Raw genomic sequence first — 18,804 nt, forward strand, 5'->3', positions numbered from 1 at the left:
CAGGGTGATATCTTGTGTCTGCTGACATGTTTATCACTGCTTTGGAGACTCCAAATGTTGTGTCAGAGACTGCTGTATAACAAAGCATGGACTTTACCAAAAAGCTGCTGTCTTGTTGCTGTACGTCATTCATGTTTTGTGCTGTCTTGTGAGTGACCATGATTATTCTCTGCCCTTTTTGTCCAATCACCCAAGCCAACCCCTCTAATACAGAACTCCTATCCTATAGCCCAGTGGTTGCCAACCTGGGGTCCAGGGGCCCCTATGGGTGGCACCAAATATCTCAGGACCCTTTTTGCATTGATGTCATCAAAATAAGATGTATATATTTCTTAAAAATCATGACTAGACACAAAATGTATGGCGTATTGGGTCCAACCTAAAGATGAAAAAAAGAGAGAATCTACTCATTTATGAGCAAAAAGTCACACTTTTTGGGGAAAACTGTAAACTTTTTTAGATTATAAAGTCATATATTTACAAGAACGCAAACTCAGAATTTCAGAGTTTAAAAGGTCAGAAATTTAGAAAACTGAAGGGTCAGCACTCAAAATTGTCCCTTCATGTTCTTTTAATTCTGGGTAAGGCGGTGCAAAAGACACAACAAACGCATTGAGACAGCAGTCCTGAGAAAGACAAGCCAGCTCCAGCAGTCCTCTGGACTGCTGGAGTGGTAAAAAATCCATTTAAAATGTTTTTTGACTGTAAATTTGACAAATGTACCCACTTAGATTTGAATTTTAGAGGCCTGAAAGCTGAAGTGATCCACTGAAACAAAAACATTTCCAGTTATTTAGACCCTAAATACCTCCAACTATCACTCTAATGCATTCCTGGTGGTTTTAGCGATACCAAGAGTGCATTTATGCCCAGCATGCTTTGTAAAGAGCAGAACGGCGGCTTTCACGACAGTAAAAATCATGTAGGAGGGCGTAACAGTCCAGCTCTGAATCATGGATAATTATGCAGCATAAAAACACTAAAATATATCAAACCCAGCTTGGTTTGGTGTTGTGTTTGAGAGGAGAACTAAAAGTCAGCTGTGTGTGTGATGTTTGTGAAGTGACCTTCACCAGTCCCTGTCTCCTCCACCTGTGACAGGCTGCCACCGCCAGACCTCTGAAGAGCTCTTTGACCTCTTTGACCTGTCTCCTCCTCCACAATCATGTCTTCATCCGCCCTCCTGACAGCACTCGTTAAACCCTCCCCCAGGTCCCGTCCTCCCCCGGTCACCTCTCACTCCCACTCGATGCCATCACATGCAAACGTTATCTATGTGGGTCATCCCTCGCTCTATATGTCGTGGCGTGACACGAATCATTCACCGTGTTCAGTGATGGTGCACGACCTTGTTTAGGGAGCAGGAGGAGGAGAGATGAAAAATATTTACTGTCACTGAGCTACAGCGTGCTCAGGCTTTAATCAGAGGAAGAGCCCTGAGCGTGGGAAGCCCTCACGTTCAGACTGGAGAGTTCATCCCCAGTGGTTGATTGCTCCACTTTCACACACTGCGATGGCAGTCAGAGGAGGAAGGAGAGCTGATATATCCTGAGCTAAGAGGTCTGCTGGGGTTTGAGAGGATGCACAAATACATGATGTAAACAAATTCATAAGAAGGAAAAAAGATGGAGGACTCTGTGGTTTCAAACAGATTTAATTTAGGACTCTTTGTATTCACATAAAAATTGTGATTCCTGAATTTACCTGGTTGAGCTACATGTATAAATGCAAGCAGCAGGCTTGTTCTAACCCACACTTTACTCTGAACTATCCCATCTAGCCTCATAATATTATATTTTTTCAATTTATTGAACCATGAAAACCTCACTATGATCAAGAATCTAATTTACAAGTAACCTGGCGGAGACAGGCAGCAGATGCATGATACAGACCACAGACGCATGATATTGAATTTTTGCAGATATCCAATGTGCCAGTATTTCCAAACTCATTCTAGCTGTTACTGATTTTATTATTGTAAAAAACACCAAGAGTCTCCTGTGCACAAAGAGGTTGAGTTAAGCTTGGAAGTAGACAGCCTGGTATCATTTTACGTTTGCAGATTTATTCAAATTGTTCATGGCTCATGCACTGTAAAAAACATTTTTATGGGTGGTAAATGATATCCAATTAAAGTATTTGAATTTATAAGTATTTATCCTCTTGCATGTTTTACCCTTTTATTGATTTTACAAATTAATTGCGGTTAATATAATTTGGCTTTTTTGACAACAAAACAAACGACACCCCTTTAATACCAAATGAAAACAAATTTCTACAAAGTCATGTCAATAAAATACAAATATGTAATAATAAGTGACAACATATGCCGCAACCTCCTTTGACCCGTTACTTTAAACACTTTGGGATCAGAGAACAAAAGTAAGGTTCATTACTGAGTCATAGAGTGAAGAAACTTTCACACGACCACACAAATATGAGGGAAGTAGATTGAGTATAGCCTTACAAATAAGGATATGCCAATGATTTTGCATGCATATAAGACCAATGTAATCAGTCAGAGGCTACAACAAGTCTTCAATATAAGACTTCTTTATGATTTAACAGCCCAGTTGCACATTTAAAGTGCTTAACAAATTTATTAGACCACCAGGAAACATATTATCTGAAAACCTGAAAATCTGAAAATATTACATTTTTAATAGCAATTTCTAAAACCTGTTTAAAACTAAAAATGTTATTTCTATTTTTTGGCAAATAAACTGAAACAACTAGTCTTTTTTCACACCTAATAACCAAAAACATAATATTTCATATGACCTAGCCTTGCTGGCATTGTTTTTATGTTCTTTTCCACAGTCTTGTTTTTAATTGAGTTTTAAATAATTTCTAGCTGTTCCTACAGACCTGCTTTAGATGAAACTTTTGTGTGATCAATTTTTGAATCTGCAACCTCAAATTTGTTCAATAGGAATCAAATCTGGACTTTGACTTTGCCAGTCCATCAGTTCCAGTACTTCAGATTCATTTATCTTGGTCAAATAGTCTCTGCACAGCTTTGAATTTATCTTGTTGGTATATGAACCCACAACCAATCAGATTCAGTCCAGAAGGGGCTCCATGATGCACTAACTTACCCACAAATGGAACCCCACACTATAATGACATCTCCACCATGTTTCACTGTGGGTGCAATGCATGTGGCATCAGGATGTTCTCCGGCTTTTCTGGAACACATAAATGCTGACTGAAGAGTTCGGACTTGGACTTGTCCATCCAGAGAACCTTCTAGTCATCAACAGTCCAGCTTGTGCTCCGAATCCGAGACATTTCTGGATGTTTTGCAGGCTTCAATAATGGTGTCGTAGCTCTGATCTGACTTTGATCTACAAACATTCATCTCAGTGGTCTTCCTTCTGTCTCTAGAATCTTAAGGTGTCTGACATCTGCTTCAGTTAATTTTTGTTTATGGCCTCTTCCTTGGAGCATTTTGTAAGTACCAGTCTCTGCAGTTGACTCCAAAGCATATTTGACCAAACTGTGAGAAAATGTTATGTCTTTTATTTGTCTCAGAGACCATCCAGCATCATGAAGTGCCTTAATGCGGACTCTTTTCTCATGTCAACTCTCAAAGTTTTACCATTTTTAGCAGGAATGAGGAATTTCAAACTGAATTCACCTTTTTATGCCCAAATTTGAGCCAGCTCACTGGGCTTCTCTGAGAAGTCAAATTAATCAAGCACAACATTCAAGCACTAAAACTAATTTTTCTAAATTAATGAATGCAAGTAGATAACTATAACTTGACATCCTTATCAAGAAATAATAATGTGCTTTACTATATGTTTCTGGGGGGTTCTGTTTTTTTTTTTTTTTAACAGTAAATTTGAAAATGCATTGATAACAATATTTTGGTTAAAGAGCTTCTACACACTAATGTATTAACCATTATAGAAACATGAAAAATGATTTTGGTAATCACCAACGCTGTTAATTTAGGGCAGCTGTGATGAAAACCTTTCACTGGGTTGTAATCTAATAAATGTTCTAATCAAGTACTGTAACTTCTTTACAGGTTGCTCTGTGTAACATTTAAAAAACAGACAATCATCAGTCAAAAACGCAAGGTATTTATTAAACGATGCAAGCTCAATCACATTGACCTAAAACGAGATAGTAGGAAGCAGGCTCAGTGGCTTTCTCTTTGAGTTTGAGTACATTGTGAGTTTATTTTTACCCGGATTAAAAACTAGTTTTAACTCACAGCATCCTTTACAGCATCTAAGGCTTCATGTAAGTACAGTGTTGCAGTACAACACTCACATCACATTGTCGATATGTGTTTGTTCTGAGATGCAAAATAATTGAATTTTAAACACGTAATCTAAAATTCAATTAATAACAAAAGGAAACAACAAATCATTTGACAGATTTGACCGACCTCAGTCTGTGCATGTCTCTGCCTCCTCCCTTCTATATTTTGCTATAACGCCCAGGTTCAAATGAGGATTTAATGTTTTATCAGCTGTCTGATCATTGATTATCACCCTGTTCTTATCATTGTTTTTCTCCTTCAGGTGGTGTTCAGCAGATTCTGCAGCCCATGTGACATTAAGGAGCTGTTCTGTACAGCACTGGGTGTACCAAGGTAACACACTCACTCACAGCTTTAGCAGCCTGTTAACAGCTCAGAGATAATTAACTCAGATGAAGTGGATGTTCCTTTAGTAGTTGGCATTTATAGAATACTAATGATGAAACAGAATCACTGTAGGCTCATCATGGAGCTGCTCGGAAATCAATACTGTAGACAGTCTCATTACTCTGATTCAAAGTCAATACTTCTCTGTTTGTTTTAATGTTAAAGATGGCTCCAGTTAACACTTATGATGCTGTAAAAATCAAAAATATTATCAAGGCTTCAAGAGGCAAGAACTAAAGGCAGAATAAAGTGAGAACTCTGTGATATTGACAGGAAGGAGTCACTAAAATTAAGCTGCAGGTTCTTGTCAGATGCAGTCATCAGCTGACCTTTTTTTCTTTCGGCCCCCACTCATATTTAAGAAATAATAAGCGCCCCCAAGGCCCACCCAGAAAATTACAAATGTTTACACCGACAAAATCCCAACATAATAGGCCTGCATTTACTTGTTCTTGACAAAAGATTTATTTTAAAACTATCCATTATTACAAATGTGTATTAGGGTCACTCTAGAAAAAGGAGGATCTGTTAATTTACAAGAAAAAGAAAACTTGAAATTCTCAAGTTTAAAAGGTTGTTGATTTATGAGAAAAATTTGTTAGTTTTTTTTTACTTAAAGGTTGTACTTGTATGTAAACCAAGCTTTGAAGTTTTGAGATTTTAAACTAGAAAAGCAGAAAAAAACAACCACTGTTTCAATTTCATTTTTGTAAATTTTGACGTTATACTGTTGTAAATCTGTCATTTTGAAAAGTTAAATTTTTGAGTCCCCAAAGTCAAAACTGAAGAAATTTTGATGGTTTTTTCTCATAAATTCACAGCTTTTTAAATGTTGACATTCTTTGTTTATGTTCTTGTAAATACATGACTTTGTAATATCTTTTTTTTCTCCCCGAAAATCATTTGTCTTTGTTTCAAAATTAAAAGATGCTCTTTATTATAATCTTTTTAGTGGCCCTTATTTGCTGTCATACATTATGTTTCTATTCATGATTTAAAAAACAATATCGCTGGTGTCAGACCAAAACCTTGTATCACCATTTTTCACGATTTTAGATCCTTTTCACAAACCAGTGCTATTAGTCACCCTTAACGTGCTTCAGTGGGTTTTTAACTCATTTTAAAGCAATATAAAGTGTAAAAAAACATACTGACTATGACCATTCAGTGTTAAATTAATCAAAAGATGCAGCTTTTTTCAAGACCGAATTGCAAGTTTGCCAACATCAGATTACACAGTGCCCCTGAGGCTTTCAGCGGCCCCCCTGAGGGGAACCTGTAGAGGTTTTTCCATTTGTCAGGGTGTTGGTGTTATCAGGCTGTAGAGTTACAGATTATTGGCCGTAAATTAGGCTGTACAATGACAGTTGAGTCTACATATTCAGAAGCAGACATGCCGTTGTTATGTCATTTTTACAACCAACAAGTGGAACCAGAGGTTATGCATCCATCCATCCATTTTCTATACTGCTTATCCTGTTTGGGGTCAGGGGGGCTGGAGCCTGTCATTGGGCGAGAGGCAGGATACCCAATCGCAGGGGGGAACAGGAGGTTAAAGGGTTTTGATATTTAGTAACACAGTAGTACTCTAAGGTTTTAGTCCTATCAGTTGGTAGCACAGTAATCTAACAAGTTAGTTTCAAAACTAATGTTATGCAAAGACATCCAGGGTACTACCAGGGTTGTGTCTATCCTCCTTCCTGCCTAATGATGCCTTCAGGCGGGCTTACTCGCCACATCTACACTTCAGCCTCAAGTATGGCCCAAACACACCTAAAAGTTCTATGAAGTACTGAACATATAGCTGATAACCACTCCAAAGAGCAAGGGCAGCCAGTCAACTGGCCAAGTCATGCCGTCTGTACAGCTCCATCCCCACCTCTTATTTCAAGCTCACCTATGATCACTAAGGAGTTTATATTTGTGTATAATCTTGATTTTCAACTGTTGGGTCGAGATCAAAAGTGGGTTGCAAAGCCATTTTTCAGTGGGTTGAAAATTTGTGCCAACGGAAGAAAAATATGTGGCCTAAAGTCTATGGTGTGCTTTTATTTTGAAGGGCATATCTCTGTCTCTTTATTCTGTTACACCTTATGTTCCATCATAAGTCCAAACTGTCCCATTTTTCCTTAGAAATACTTGGTTATGATTGAAAAGTTCAATAAATGTAGGTTGCAATTCATTGATTGAGGAGGTGGAAAACCTCCAATTTCTAAAATATCTGCCAACATGTGGACTAGTCTTTGAAATACTGTGGACTTGTGGTGCAGAGTAAATCTGGCAGTCAATTAGCCAGGCATTATGATTTAATGTTGTCCATCCCTGTATGCCTGTATTTATGATAAAAAAAATTCTACAATTTGATGCCGTACTCATCACATCCATGCATTAGCTGCAACCTCCAGACAAACTGAAGTGTTGTTGTTTTTTTTTTTTTTTTGGCTCCCTGCAGGAACACAAATCTGTCCCTGCTGGATTCCTCTGGGGCCATGGTGTCCATCGACCCCACCATGCCACACAACACAGAGAGGTATCAGAAAACATCACTATTGATGTCTCTATTGATAAATTGACGGAGGACTCGTTCAGTCCAGCCTCTGGCTGTTTGATTGAAGGACACATTTGCTGATTGGCCATAAATCCTGGTGTCCTCTGGTCTCCTTCACTGTTGTATTACCACAGTAAGATGACATGAAATACAGTCTGTAGAGAGGTCCTATGACTAGAGCTGAGTTCATCAGACAAGACTTTAAATTTACAGGTTAGAATAACTCTTTAGTGCTCTGAAGGAGAGCAAATAAACTATTCTTCTTTTTCTCTCTGAATTTTTCATTTCAGACTCAAAAGATCAGACTGAGCTGCTCAAGTGCAATAAATAAGTAAATAAATAAAAATACACTGGCTGTGTTTTTGAGGTAATGGCAAGGTACTTTTGGGGCCAAAATACATTATCAACAGAAGTATTTGGCCACACCTTTCAATTATTGAATTCAGGTGAATAGAATCAATCAATACACTGCTGCAAAAGGGGAACATCTCCATATTAAAGTACATTTACTTGAATACAGTGTTATTACAGTCCCTGCTGGTGGAATGGTCAGACGACCAACACAAAGACTGAAAAAACAACATGCATGACAAAACAAGTGGAACACACAGCACAGTGATCATTTTATCTTGATTATGTATTTTTAGTGATCATGGGACACTAAAGTTCAAATATAAGCTTGATTAATTGCCTGACACTACATACTGGGAGTGTTACACCAAAGGAGGTGATGAAAAATATCAGTACCTGCATTTGCAATTTGTAAAGTGGGATAGGTATCAGCCCTAAATTCCACAATCAGTGCATCTCTAAACTTTGACTTAAAGCCCCTTTACATACTGGGAATTTAAGATCAGAGTCTTGGAAATGACCAAAAATATGTAAATAGGCTCATAATCTAAATGTTTCTAATTATATTTGCACCTTTTTTTGAGAAAAGCTCTTGTATCCATAGATGGCACATCCAGTGTCATTATTTGGATTGGAAATTAACAAGCAGCTGCAGCTCACAGTGACCTTCAGAGAGACAGCAGCAGCTCTCTGTTGTCCAAAAATTTCCACTTTGACCAGAACAAAAAGACAAAGTCTCAAAGTTAAACTTAAAATGCGAAAGTTGAGAGCAGACTTCGGGTTGGTTAACCTGCATGAACATAAAGAGCTCAAACATGAGTGTGAGAGTCTGTTATCTTATCTCAGGGTAAAATCTGAAACCTTTTATTTGCCAGGTGTCCGTAATCTTCCTTGTAAACACTGTGGAGTGTGTGATGACCATGTTGATGTGTGTGTTTATGTCTGAGAGTGTGGGCTCATCAGTGGCAGGAAAATTACAGCGTGTCAGCTCAGAAGACCAGTGAGACTTAATTTCAGTGTTACACCAATTCTACTCTTAGTACTAACCTCCTTGTGGGTCTTTTTGTGTTTCTGTGTCGTGTTGTGTTGAAGGTCACCATACCGAGTGGTGCCGATGACCGGAGGACAGCTCAGCGGTGAGTTCCAGAGAAAAAACACACAAAAATAGACACAAACATGCTCAAAATGATCAAATAAAGACACTGAATTTCATAAAATATGAGGAAGAAAGGGATTAAAGCTCCTGAATTATTTAAAGATGTTGATCTGAAACAAGGAGCCGTTACTTCTTTGGCCAGATTTGTTGGGATAGATGTGAACATGACAGTCGAACCATGTTTCAGAGCTGAAATCAATGGGACCAGGAGAGGCGGTCTTGGCTTTCTCCTAGTCTAACCCTGGAGCAGTTTGTTTGCAATGAGAACACAATTGAGCCTGCAGCTGAAATAAGTAACTGGTTGACTCTTCAAACTCCCAGCAATAGAAGTAAAACGGCTACAGGACAGATTTCACTACAGCTGATAATAACATGATAACAATCATGCAAATCATTAATAAACAATGCTCTATGGACTGCTAGCAGCACTGTGGCACTGACTCATTGCTTTTATTCAAATGACTGTGTGGAGACATGTAGGACGGAAAAAACAGAGGAAAAAACTTAGGAAACTTAGGAAAGTAACAGCTTAATTTAAACACGTCGAGCTACTGCACCAAGCATTTTTTTCTTCATCTGCTTAGAAGGATGCCAGTATTCATTACATGACAGCTGTGAAAAGCAGATATTAATACAGCACAGAGATGCTATTTAAATCACTACAATCAGAAAAATCCCAGCCAGAACTTAGCTTCAGTGATGTTTACATATTTATATATCAGAGGAGAATCCTTCTCCTTTCACTGCCATGATGAAAGTCTAAGAAACAGTTTGATGCTTTTATGATGTGTTTGGGTCAAAAATGCTACTGCTGAGGAAGTAAAAGGACAGAAGTTCTTCATTACTGAAGCATAAGTGAGTACTGATTAGCTAATATTTGGTCGTTAATGCTGCTTAACAATGTTATGAGGATCACTGTCAGCTGTTAGCATATTTCAGCCTTCTCCTTTCACTGCCATGATGAAAGTCTAAGAAACAGTTTGATGCTGCAGATGGATTAATGAGGCAGAATTGAAAAGATAGGAAGTAAAAGGACAGAAGTTCTTCATTACTGAAGCATAAGTGAGTACTGATTAGCTAATATTTGGTCACCCTGGGGTGCCATCAGGCATTATCAGGGGTGCCTTCAAAATATTTTAAATTCAACCTAGAATTACAGTAATTATGCAGATTATTAGCTATCCAAGCATGCATTATCAAAACTGTCTCATATTCTCTTTTTCTGATATCACACCAGTGTCAGGGTCAGGATATAAATAAGCTCACAGAAGTAGGGAGAAGAGGGTTGGTTGTCACACTTTTTACTCTTGTGTGAATTGCTCACCATCAAAATATCTTTCAATAGTCATTCCTGCATTAAATTGAAGCTTAAGGTGTTGGCTTGACCAAAGTGAAAACAACCTACATGGCCCCTACATTTCTGTGATTTCAGGAGCATAAGACAATTTTGATTATTCATGCCAGGATGGTAACGTTTCAAAGCCGATGGATTAGCCGGATTTCGTGTCTGCCATCAGGCAAATCTATCTTTCAATGTTCCAATCTATAATGATTGAGCCAGGTCTGAAAATGGACCTGACCAGTCAGTGTCATCTAAGGAAAACGAGGTGGTAGATATAGGCAGGGTTTAGATGTACTGAATGCCAAATGCAATGGCTTCCACCTGTATAGCATGTAGCTCAGATAAAGCTGTAATATAGTGGCAGTTCCATCAGATCTAAACCACATTTTTTTTATTAACTGAAAGACAAAGAACAGCTCTGAAAGCTTTTCATAATGGAAGCATATTTTCTCTCTTTTCCTGACCTGCTGTGGCAGGAGTTTGCTGTAGTTAATGGAGGGATTTAGTTGTCTGGTAAGCCTGTATAAACAATGGCTGCTGTTAGCTCAGCATTAGCTCAGATGTAGCTATATTATAACAGCAGTTTTATCAGAACTGGGCCAAATTTGTTGATTGACTGAAGAGCACAGAGCCACACTGAAAGCTTCTCATAGCCAAGAGTATGATTTTGTACCTTTTCTGGCTGCAACAAGCCTTCCAAGCTTAGGCTAATTCTGAAGCTACACATCCGTTCTACCTCATTTTTTCTTCTTGTAGACAGAACGTTCGTCCAATCACCTTCTCCGAATTTTTTGAAGGGTCCTGCCCTTCACAGACGCATTATAAGGAAGGTTTCCCAGACTGATGTGAAATGACATAGATATATTACTTGTCAGGTTACCAGGACAGCTACTGACTTGAAAATGCATGGTTATTATTTGTTGCATACTGTATAAAGCATTTTCACACACCCCGAATGATGCCAGGAGGCACCTCAGGGTGCCATGGCATCCCTGTTGAGAAAGGCTGAATTAACAACTTTTGATCTCAGGATTTGGAAAAGTCTGCTCACTGCTACTGTATTTTTCCTCAGGTGAGCAGCAGAGTGTCTAACAGTAGAAATCTGCCATTTGCTTCTTTCTTGGTTTTCTTTCTCTGTTGGCGTTCTGTAGCAGTATAACCTGGGCTTTTCTCCTCATCGGTTAGTGCATCCAGCAAAAGAGCCACTTTATTTCATTTAAGAAATAAAACAGTACTGGTTAAGAGACATAGGCGGTAACCCTCAACTTCTCTATAGTGCACAGTAGTAGGAAGCCTTTATTGTCCACTAGGGGGCATTTTCATGAGTTTGTTCTATCACATGGAACACGGTATTATTGTAGAGATCAGCACCTTTACCCATGGGTGTGGGGGTGCACTGATTACCAAGGCCCACAGTAGAGAGGGGCCCTTGAGAAGCCTGCAATAAAAATTGTTTTTTGAAATTATTGTTATGTTTAGTGTCATTATTGAATCAAAAGCAGCTGAATAAATAAGTGAACAGACTGAAATTTGTATCAAATAGAGTAAAATACAAACTGGGGGGCCCTTGCTCATCCCTTAAAAATGCCCAAATGGTGTAGTCCAGCGCTGCGATATAATGTAAGTAAATTTGATTTAACCATGGTATAAATACTGCCCATAAACATAAACCATAAACCATAAACAACTATCTATAAAATGTATAGATAGTTGTAAAAATGGTGCAAAATTTGTTGCTTTCCTAGCCAGTTAAGGAGGGCCCTGTGTAATATTTTTTCTGGAGGCCCAGAAATTCTAGCTATGCCCCTGCCTTTACCTGTCTGCCTCTTTCATGCCCTGAGTTTGTAAGCCCTCAGATGGTGTAAGAGAAATTGTTACACTCAGTGTTAAAGTGGTTGAAAATAGAAGCATAAATTACAATAAAAAATGATTTATATTTATATTTTTTCCAACATCATTACACCAATTTTAATCAAGATCAGACCTGATCACAAATATCAAATACTGATTAATTTTCAGGAATTTAACCCTTGCAATGCTAACTTAATTGAAAAAAAAAACCTTGTTTCTACCGTAAGAAACGCACACAAAAAAACATGTATATACTACATGTAAATTTGATTTCCTTGAAAGCTATTATCACCGTCTTTAATATGTAAAAAATAAGCGACAGCTTGTTTTTATGCATGTTTTTTTTTTTTTAAGATTTTAATAAATTGCCTGTATATGAAACCATGGAAAAACATGTTATTTCCCCTCATGCCTAACACGGGATAATGGCTGACATTTGATGACAAAAAAGGAAAAACAAGCAATGTCTCTAGAGCTTTTTGGTCACGAACAGCCTGAAAGAAAACAAAAAGTCTACAGATCTTAAAATTAACCCATAACTGGTTCTGATATTAAGATTTTAAGGTTCCATTGAAAAACATACTTGCCATCCAAAGCTTATGTTGTTGGCATAAACACAGACTAAATAATAATTTTTAAAAAGAGAACAAAAAGCCACAAAATTGCCTCAATGCGCTCTAAGGGTTAACTTTTGTATTTTTGTGAGTGGTGTCAAACTTTTGATAAATATGCTCATCTGACCAAATAATGATGAGGCATTTGACCTTCCTGTGCTTCCATGTCAACCAATGATTCATTTTATTAGTGGGTTAACCTGCTTACTAACATCTTGGAGCAATCCCATAATGCAAAGGGTGACAAATACTCATAAAGTTTGTTTACCTACACAGTGGGAGATGCAGATCAATTTAATGCCAGAACGACAGCCTGTCATTGGTGTGAGCTTTGGCCTATGAAACTTCACTGGGAACACAGAAAACCCTTGGGAGAAGCACAACAATGAATCATTTCATTGTCTGAATTTAAGTGGAGAAAAATAGCTAAAGGTATGAAACCACCTGAAATGTTTTAGAGGCATCACATCAGCTCATCACATCAGGGTTTACAGCGATTGATTTAGGCCCAACTGAGCTGGGACAAAATATTGTTATGGTAATAAATCCCCATTGTTATACAAGTGGGAAAATGAATATGGACCTAAAACTTTTTTCTAAAATGCAAAATACCTGAATTTTAAACATGCAGTTTTATTAATACAGGCCCTGCTCATAATCTTAGTAGGTTTCTTGTGATAAAACTGCGCACATGGAAACCCATGCAAAAACACTACCTTGGCAAACACCTATAAAATACTACTGATCTACCTCTCCGGTGTACTTTAAAGCCATATAACTGGTTTTATGGAAAGTTAACAGGACAGCAGTGGCAGCAGCAAACTCCAGCACTGACCTCCTCAGTCTGTTCACAACAACACAAATCTCATAACGTTTTATCAGCTACCATCAAGAGTGATAGCTCAGCTACTGCCTAAGAATGCTTATTTTCTCTTAGTGAAAGATTTAAATGATGGAAAATGACCATAAAACACCCAGAATTCACATTAAACCTCTCAATATGGTCATTTTTAGGATGGCACATTTGCAGGATTGTGTTGTTTCGTGTCCTTGTTACTGCAGCTCACACTAAATCAAGCACTCATGTATAAGGCTGAACTTTTTACTTAAAATGTCACAAATATCTTTAAAAACCTCACAGGAGTCACATACGGCTCTAATCTTCAGCAGGAAGCAGAGCCCAGTCTTTAGGGGAACCACCACAGATTTAAATGTGTTTTTAATAATCTTTATATTTAGATAGTGGCTGCTTTGATGCAGCAGCTCTGCTCTCCAGCTCAATGTTTTTCTTTTCTTTATAGCCGAGTAAAAAGAGTTCATGGTGGATCATTGAGGTTAATGTTTGGCCTTTATTAGTCCACCTGCAGTGTGAAACTTCAGTTTCCTCCTCCTCACAGCAAGAGTTGTTTCAAAAACATCATTTTAATCTCATCAGGGAATCATTGGGGAAAAACACCCAATGAAGAATAATATCTATGTTTTTTTTTTTTTTTTGGTTGATAATAGGATACTTTTATAAATGAGAGGTTTATAATATCAAAAAGAATGGACATGTTTCTACAGACTTCCCAAAAAAAGGGATGATAGTCTTTGTTACTTCTTTGATTTGGTTGAAAGACCCACAGACTTAAGGTGTGGGTCCTGATGAGTTTCCCTGTTTTATCTTTTGTTTGTCCCTGGTTTTCATGTTTTAAGAAACAAGCCAAAAACTTGATGCTAACATCTCATTAGAAAATTGTTTAAAAGAGGAAAAGATTAACTGTCCAGTTGAAACGCTTTTTTCTCGACTTTTTGTAAATGTGATTTCTTTTTGCAAAAAACAGATTTGCTTCATGCAGACGATTAGGAAACATGAGGGCCTGAGGCACTTGTGCATTCACTTTCTGTGGCACTAAAGCTCGTGTAACAATTCGTGATCGTCAAAACTTGGGCTGGCTTCCCTTTTGACCAGTTTAAGACCTGTTTTGGGGTTGATTTATCCTCCCACCATCATCCTCAGTGACTGGGGGCTGATTCCAGGGGCTTTTTGTTACCAGCTGTTTGGGGTTGTAGATAAAAGCAGAATGCAATGATCATCAAATCTAATAAACCCATATTTTATTTACAATATATAAAATATAAACAACATATCAGATGGGAAAACTGAGATATTTAACCATTTGGAGTTTGGTGGCAGCAATACATCTGAAAAAAGTTGGGACAGGGCCACCGCTATGTATCATCCCCTCTTCTTTTTCAACAGTCCATTAATGTCTGCACAGTGAGGAGACCAGGTGCTGACATTTAAGGAGAGGAATGTTGTCCCATTCTTGTCTGATGATTCTAGCTGCTCAACAGTCCTGGGTCTTCTTTGCTGGATTTTCCCTTTTCTGATGCTCCTAGTGGTTTCTATTGGTGAAAGGTCTGGACTGCAGGCAGGCCATTTCAGCATTGGGGCTCTTCTACTGGAGCCATGATGTTGTGATGGATGCAGTATGTGGTTCAGCATTGTCTTGCTGAAATGGATGGGAGCATATGTTGCTCTGAAACCTCTATCTACATTTCAGCAGTGGGGTTGTATTTTAAATCCATTTGGGCAACACCCCATAGCTGGTGTCTGGGAGGGGCAAAACTTTTCATAAAAGAAACTCAGAGGGTGACAAGACAATAGTTCTGTCTATCACATTCATTACTGACCAGTCAGGACAACAAAACATAAGACGTATTCACCACCAAGGAGTAAACTACATAACACAAGCTTGACAGGCAGCAGTCATCATGTGAATCCAGGATTATTTATTATCAGTGGAGCCAGTCGGTATATCAATCTCTAGTTGAAGCCATCAGACCCTGAGATACTTGAACTCCTTCACTTGGGGCAAGGACTCATTCCCCATTGCAGGGAGCAATCCACTGTTTTCTGGCAGAGAATAATGGCCTCAGATTTGAAGGTGCTGACCCTCATCCTAACAACTTCTCACTCAGCTACAAACCACCCTAATGCCTGCTTGAAGTCCTCAGCTGAAGAGGCCAACAGAACCATATTATATGCAAACAGCAATGATGAAATTCTGAGATCACCAAACAGAAAACCCTCCTCCCCCTGGCTGCACCTCAGTATCCAATCCGTGAAAATCCCAAACAGAATCAGTGAGAAGGGGTAGCCCTGGCAGAGGCCTACATGCACCAGGAGCGTGTCTGACTTTATGCCTAGAATGTGGACGCAGAGTAGAATAGACCATGAGACTGACAGGTGGATTAGTGCAGCAGGTATTGCTGTCATTGTACTGAACTGTCACGGTGAACATAGAGCTGATCCAAAACGCAGAGCACCCAATTTACCAGTTGATCTTCATTCCAACCCTCACCTTTGGTCATAAACTGTGGGTAATGACTGAAAAATTGAGTGCAAGTTCAAGCGGTGGAAATGAGAATCCTCAGGAGGGTGTTTGGGCTCAGCCTTAGAGATAGGGTGAGGAGCCTGGACATCCAGAGGGAGCTGGACGTGGAGACACTGCTCCTTTGTCTCAAAAGAAGCCAGTTGAGGTGGTTTGAGCATCTGATTATGATACCTCCTGGTCACTTCCCTGTGGAGGTCTTCCAGGAGAGTACAACTGGGAGGAGACCCTGGTGTAGACCCAGGACTTGCTGGAGAGATTACACATCCCATCCGGCCTGGGAATGCATTGGAATCATCCAGAAGTGCTGGAAAAGTCCACCTGTAGTTACCACCTCTTTGTCCTCAAATGATTCTGATTTGTCCTGTCATTTTCTAACAGGGAACAAGCATATCAGCTTGAAAAACGGGTCCACGTGATGATGGACATGAATGCTTGAGGATAATTTGGACTAATAATCCATTGCGACAGGGCTTGAATTATGCATGATCTCTCGGTGGTTGTAATGGGACAATCGGGCCCATTGTTCCCTGTCAGACTTGATAAATTGGACTCCATTGGTTTGGACAGCCCTCAGCACTTGTAGACTTTCAGGGAACATGCCAGTGAAATTGGGACATTTTAGTTCATCCTTGGGGTTTCTAAAATTTTATTTATTCATCTTTTTAATGAGTTGGGTTGGGGTTCTACTTTTAAGTTTTTCCAGGCTTCATAGTGGGCTATTTTGTCTTAAACCCACCTGTTTTGCAATCCCTCCCCTTCAATCACCAAATTGGCTAAACAGCCCTGGATTATTGCTTGAGGTGATGGTAATCCATCAGCTTTATTTCTGTGTAAACTTGGCCTAAGACTCCAGGCCCTTTATGCCTAACTACATCTCCTTTATATATAAAATCATTGTTATTTTTGTGAAAAAGCTTGTGTAAAGAAATAATCCAGTTTAATGTGTCACCTGAGAGCGGCCGGCCTGTTACGATCCAGCCGTCTGAGTCACTCCAGCTCCTGCGGCTTAATTAATCACAGAGAGGAATTTTTTAACAACGCTGTTTTCTGACCTCTGATTCTTGCATCAAAGAAGGAATGTGAGTGACACCGTGTACAAACCACCAACCAGAACAACATCTTTCTTTTTTTACAATTTCTGGTGGCTGTGAAATTATTGGCACACCATGTTGGACTTTGGCCACAGCAGCAGAGCCAATGGCAGGGCTTTGTTTGTGCGCTGTGTGGGAAGAGGAATCAGAAGAGCTTGTTAACACATCAAGCTGTCAGCCGGTTCCTCTCGTCTGTGATGTGAGAGCAGAGGACAGGAGAGGAGAGGAGCCACTTTTTATTTATCATTTGTCTTCTCACTCTGCCGCCTCGACCATCTGTTGCTTTGGCCATGAGACGATCTGTGATTGGCTGAAGAGAGCTCTGCGTGTTTTCATGTCCCTGTGTTTGTTAAGGCGAGTGTGAGGAACATTAACTCTCCGTGCCTCAACTTTCTATTGTATTTATGGCGATAAATCTGCCACCGTGGGATCAGACCTGTTTATACATGTGTGTGGCCCTGCTGTGTGGGTGTGTTTATATGTAACAGCTCCACGCTTTCTCTCTGCCTGCAGATAAAGAGGAACTCTTTCAGAATGTACTGACGCAAGTGGCCGAGCAGTTTTCAAGGTAAGCAGCTGACTGACTGTGTTCACACTTTCTCTGTTAACTCTTTACAGCTGATAATGCACACAATCAAACATGCCTTTAGCCGTCTGTTCAGGACTTTAATTACTCTTAATCATTGCTTAAAGCTTCTATTACATTAGTTATTTTGGGTTATTTAAAATCAGGATAATGCCTGTAATCTTTTTCTACTTTTTGCCCTTATTCCTCAAAGAGCTGCATGACAATCAACCTTGTTTTTCATCTTCCTTATTGCAGGTTTATGCAATACATATACAAAGTGCAGTTATTAATCAGAGATAGTGATCAACCTTGCAGCAATCAGCGGCTCATATGGATCATACACTCTTAACAGAGTCCTTTACAAATGCTGTTTGAATGGGTTGCTTATTAAAGTGACAGAATAGTCCTTTAACAGCAGGAGTGGCTAAACTCTGCCTGGCTTGTGGTTCAGTTTTTATTTTCTCAAAGACATTTTGACAAAAATTATAAATTGGTGTGTTTTTCATAACTAAATTTAGATGATAATGTAAGTTATAAACTTATTGACAACCAAAATACTAACAGTTCTTGACTTGTAACGCCCTCATGAATAAAAACAAAAGGATTACAGCAACAAATAGCAGCATTAGTTCTACTTCCTCTACCTTGTTAGAAATCACTTTATTTTTCAATAAACAGCAAGAGCTTTACAGGGCAAAGAAGTCTGCAGTAAATTGTGTTTGCATGTGTTTTGATTTTTACCAATATTCACATTTTTCCTCTTTTTTTGTTTGAAATGTTTTTCTTATAACTATACACAGTCTTTACAAAGGAATGTGCGTTCATGTTAATTTACATTTATATGTAGGGAGGAAGTTCACAATGATGTCTTCTTCCACTGAGTGAGATTGAATTCATCCCCTTGAATGCTTCACCTATTAATTGATTTTATAAACCAATCATGGTCAATGTAATTTGGCTTTTTAGATCAAAAAATATACAAAATGAAAACAGATTTCTAGAAAATAATGTCAGTTAAATATAAATATGTGAAATAAGTGACTGCATAACTGCACTTTGTATATGTATCGCATACAACAACAGTTGTTGTATGCGGTCTCTCCCTTCTCAGCTGCCGAAGCTTGTAACTCCTTCAGAGTAGTCATAGGTGTCTTGGTGGCCTCTCTCATTAGTCTCCTACTTGCACGCTCTCTCATTTTTTGAGGATGTCCTGATCTAGGCAGAGTTACACGTGGGCCAT

The 18,804-nt window shown here is 38.8% G+C and overlaps 1 protein-coding gene across 3 annotated transcripts in view; it reads left to right on the forward strand.

The window, feature by feature from the left end:
• pde9a (phosphodiesterase 9A) overlaps positions 1-18,804 on the forward strand; it is a 54,646-nt gene that overhangs the window by 11,142 nt on the left and 24,700 nt on the right. For 2 of the 3 annotated variants that reach the window (XM_041807248.1, XM_041807247.1), the window contains exons 2-5: positions 4,539-4,609; positions 7,116-7,193; positions 8,655-8,698; positions 17,510-17,564. In XM_041807248.1, coding sequence (XP_041663182.1) covers positions 4,539-4,609; positions 7,116-7,193; positions 8,655-8,698; positions 17,510-17,564 — 248 coding nt within the window. The remainder of the gene's footprint in view (positions 1-4,538; positions 4,610-7,115; positions 7,194-8,654; positions 8,699-17,509; positions 17,565-18,804) is intronic. The other variant, XM_041807249.1, reaches the window with a different exon arrangement.

This window comes from Cheilinus undulatus, linkage group 15, assembly GCF_018320785.1.
Source record: "Cheilinus undulatus linkage group 15, ASM1832078v1, whole genome shotgun sequence".
Classification (NCBI taxonomy): domain Eukaryota; kingdom Metazoa; phylum Chordata; class Actinopteri; order Labriformes; family Labridae; genus Cheilinus; species Cheilinus undulatus.